The following is a 4,653-nucleotide window of genomic DNA, read 5'->3' on the forward strand; positions in this document are numbered from 1 at the left end:
CCGCGACACCTCTGGACCTTTCCCCCCCATATCCACGCGACTCTCATATGCAGCTGCATGTGGAGCGGCGGCTCGCACAGCGCCTTGCTCCAACTTGTGCCGGTGCAATTGTCAAACGCGGATGCCGCCGGTCTCCGGGTAAAAAATAACAGACGGAACCGTGCTCTAGCAGAACTTGGTCCTGCACCGAACCATCCCTACATCCGCTTGCTGGACATAAACCGAATCGGACAGAGGCGCTGCCTACCAAGTGACCTGGCCAAGCCAGGAGTACCGGACCGCTGGCGGAGCAGGCGCCAACAAACGTCCAACAGCATCCCGCGTACCGAGCGTCAGGCAAATCCAGCAGCACTTGCATCCCAAGCACAGACACACTCCTCTACCACATACATTATCCTTCTGGTACAGGACCCAACCTCACCTGATGCCCTTTACCTTCGCCAGCGCCCCCCTGTTTGCTAGATCCTAAGAGAAGCGAGACGCGACGACGGGCCGCCAGAAGCAGGACGCATTGGCAGATTTGAGCCGGCCGCGCTGCGCCCCAGAATACCTCCCACTTCTGTGATTCAGCCGCACGCCACACACAGACCGGAGCACAAGACCCTCACCGGCACTGCCACTATGCCTCATTCACTACGACGTCTGCTCCATTCCCTACAGAATGCCAGCGCAGTGCCCCAGTTCTCCCCATCTACCTTCTACCGCACTGATCGTCACCGCGTCCAGCCCTCAGACAAAGTGCTTACCGCCTGACCACAAAAAACGCCAACAATTGAACCGATCTGTTTGTTATATCAGCCGACGTCAGTCCTTGCGTCGTGAGTGTGAATGGGCGGCCTGCGTCGTTTGCTACCTCATCCAGCAATTAGTGTGAAACGGCTATCGGGAAACTCTTAATACGACCCGCTACTCTACATGGTCCAGTGGCACACGTGTCCCCCTGCCCCATCCACTACCCACGGTGGACATGTCTGCGGCCGATCCATCCCAACAGCCACTGCAGCCACGGCGCCACATACAGCCCTACGACTGCCGCAGGGAGTCGAGGGACCGTGCCTCGGTCAACTAGTCACGAGGCCAGCAGGCTGGAACTCTAGACGCTGCGGTAGATAGCAGATAGCACCGCTGCGGGTGTCGATACGGTTCGTACCAAACGCGTCGAGACACCACTTGCGCCATCCACGACACACATGCACAACCTGCCGTCTGGCGAAACACGCAACCCCTCTCCCCATATCAGAGCGATCGTCCACCTCAAGCACAGCTACGACAGCTCATCGTTCTCCTCCACTGTCTACATAAAACAGAGGCTAGTGACGCACCGGAGATGCAACAGCAGAATACGTGATGTTCAGCGCCAAATTCGAACTTGGCAATGCATCTGACTATCGACCCGGCTGCTACCTGGAACGCACACAGACAATCCCAATCTGTCATGCTGGGGCACACGGAAGCGGCCCTTCATGTGTCACACCCACTACCGAGTGGAAGGCCAATGCACGTCATGCCTAGTGATGGACGAGCCAAACGCCGCATGAGCATTAAGCGGCCAATCGCTGACCATCATGCCATGCAAATATTAGCCATCAAGACAGAGGAGCAGTCGGGGCCGGAGGCTGCCTACCTCCTCATACTGCATCACCACGGTACAGGCAAATACCGAGCATGGTCCCGCGGAGCATAGCTGGCGACAGCGTACTCGCCCTTTCCCCGACCACTTCTGCACCTCTCCGCCCCATATCCACGCGACTCTCGTATGCAGCCGCATGTGGAGCGGTGGCTCCCAGCGCCTTGCTCCAACTCGTTTCATATTCGATTCCCGAACACGGGTGCCTCCCTTCTGATTCACACGTAAACAGACGGAATAGAGCTTCGCCAGAGACTGGACCTCCACCTAACTATCCCTAGTTCAGTTCGCTGAACAGACGAACCATCGCACAAACGCGCTCCCAGCCAATGAAAATCAGCCAGACAGGAGTACCGGACCGCTGGCGGAGCAGGCGCCAACAAACGTCCAACAGCATCCCGCGTACCGAGCGTCAGGCAAATCCAGCAGCACTTGCATCCCAAGCACGGACACACTCCTCTACCACATACACACATCCTTCTGGTTCAGGACCCAACCTCACCTGATGCCCTTCACCTTCGCCAGCGCCCTCCTGTTTGCTAGACCCTAAAACAAGCGAGATGCGACAACGGGCCGCCAGAAGCAGGACGCATTGGCAGATTTGAGCCGGCCGCGCTGCGCCCCAGAATACCTCCCACTTCTGTGATTCAGCCGCACGCCACACACAGACCGGAACACAAGACCCTCACCGGCACTGCCACTACGCCTCATTCACTACGTCGTCTGCTCCATTCCCTACAGAATGCCAGCGCAGTGCCCCAGTTCTCCCCATCTACCTTCTACCGCACTGATCGTCACCGCGTCCAGCCCTCAGACAAAGTGCTTACCGCCTGACCACAAAAAACGCCAACAATTGAACCGATCTGTTTGTTATATCAGCCGACGTCAGTCCTTGCGTCGTGAGTGTGAATGGGCAGCGGCGTCGTTTGCTACCTCATCCAGCAATTAGTGTGAAACGGCTATCGGGAAACTCTTAATACGACCCGCTACTCTACATGGTCCAGTGGCACACGTGTCCCCCTGCCCCATCCACTACCCACGGTGGACATGCCTGCGGCCAATCCATCCCAACAGCCACTGCAGCCACGGCGCCACATACAGCCCTACGACTGCCGTAGGGAGTCGAGAGACCGGTGTCTTGGTGGAGCAGCGATGAGGCCACTGTATTGCAACTGGGTGTTTCGGTACAAATCACCGACGTGAGAATCCATGCACCTGATGTTAATGTTGAATGCATCGAGAGACAGCCGATGCCATCCGAGCGAGGGAAAAACCCGGTGTGGCGGAACGGATAGGCAGCGTCCATAGGTCACTGTGACCACACACGTCAAGCAGTACCAGGACGAACCGCGGTTCTCCTCTGCTGTGTATTTAACAGCAACTAGAAGCCGCGCAGTGGGCACACGCTGAGACTACCCCCGCGCTCCTGCGTGGATGGGAACCTGAGAACAACTCTACATCCGAGACTATAAGTATACTATTTTGCGTGCTCGAAAAAACCCAGGGACTACGCAGGTACATCAAACGTGGCAGTTTGTCACTCCTTTGCTGACGCACTAAAAAACAAATTACATACCTGCCTACGAGCGCGACAGCCACAAAACGAAAAAACCACGGATGCGCCACCCGACAAACAAACACGCAGCCGGCCTCCACAACACGTACATCCACAACGCGCTCCACCAATATGAGTCGCGTCCATTCTCTGCACGTCTCCTCCTCCTCGCCGCCAACTCCCCACAGACCACCCCTCATGCAAACCAAACCTGACCCACTGGAAACACAACGCAACAGCCGCCCACCAGATCCATCCGTCGTCCGCAGGGTACTCACCGACTGTTCACAAAGAAAACACACCAAACACAGTGGCGAGTCAAATCGTCCTCAACCCTGTCACCACCCACGCCTTCCCACGTACTTCCGACGCATTCCGCAAGCCGCGACCCCCCTCACCGCCATCACGCGACACCGGTTTGTGGCCGGGACACCGTCGCCCCGGCATTAGGCTCTCGCGCCGCTCCTGGATCACCTCCGCCGCCTCAACAGAGTCGTCGTGTCTTCGCTTCCCACTCGGAGACTCAAGTCCGCACCCGCGCCCCGTGGATGGATGGACGACTAGCGGATCGACCGCCCGCGAACGCAGATAAACAGTACGCAGAACGTGCACCCGCCGTCCGACGATACACGCGACACCTGAGCCAAGCCGCCAAAACGCGACAACCAGTCGCACCACGATCCCCGACATCGACTCCAGCGACACCCTACTCAGGACGATGCCCCTCGTGTAACTCCCGATTCACCCTCCGAACCCGTCGACCAATCGTCGTGGCCACTCGCCACGTCCCCCGACATCCTCAGACACGAGTAGCACATCGCACCGCTGCCTCCCGTCACAGTCTCGCGTACCGGCTCCACCTGTCGCAGACGCCACGACGTCGCCTCAAACGTAGGAGGGCCAGCCAGCTCGTGCCGCCGCCAATGCGTACCTGCGACCTCCGACGTCGTTCCCTGGCACTCCTTCGCACCTCATGTCTGCACAGTGCATTCGCCTCCCGATTTAGAAGAAGCCCCCCGACCTCCACATACCTCACGACCACATCTGCCTTCACTCCCATGTGCCGCGTCCATTCTCTGCACGTCTCCTCCTCCTCGCCGCCAACTCCCCACAGACCACCCCTCAGGCAAACCAAACCTGACCCACTGGAGACACAACGCGACAGCCGCCCGCCAGATCCATCCGTCGTCCGCAGGGTACTCACCGACTGCTCACAAAGAAAACACACCAAACACAGTGACGAGTCAAATCGTCCTCAACCCTGTCACCACCCACGCCTTCCCACGTACTTCCGACGCATTCCGCAAGCCGCGACCCCCCTCACCGCCATCACGCGACACCGGTCTGTGGCCGGGACACCGTCGCCCCGGCATTAGGCTCCCGCGCCGCTCCTGGATCACCTCCGCCGCCTCAACAGAGTCGTCGTGTCTTCGCTTCCCACTCGGAGACTCAAGTCCGCACCGCGCCCGTG

General features: G+C 58.7%; 1 protein-coding gene across 1 annotated transcript; it reads left to right on the top strand.

Moving 5' to 3' along the window:
- Positions 1 to 3,314: 3,314 nt before the first annotated feature.
- Positions 3,315 to 4,558, top strand: TGME49_329500 (hypothetical protein; the record flags this gene model as incomplete). Its single annotated transcript, XM_018783119.1, has 3 exons — positions 3,315 to 3,440; positions 3,565 to 3,677; positions 3,826 to 4,558. 3 exons carry the CDS (start codon positions 3,315 to 3,317, stop codon positions 4,556 to 4,558), a joined length of 972 nt encoding a protein of 323 aa, XP_018634662.1.
- Positions 4,559 to 4,653: the final 95 nt, after the last annotated feature.

Source organism: Toxoplasma gondii (genome assembly GCF_000006565.2).
Source record: "Toxoplasma gondii ME49 unplaced genomic scaffold asmbl.1912, whole genome shotgun sequence".
Taxonomy (NCBI): Eukaryota; Apicomplexa; class Conoidasida; order Eucoccidiorida; family Sarcocystidae; genus Toxoplasma; species Toxoplasma gondii.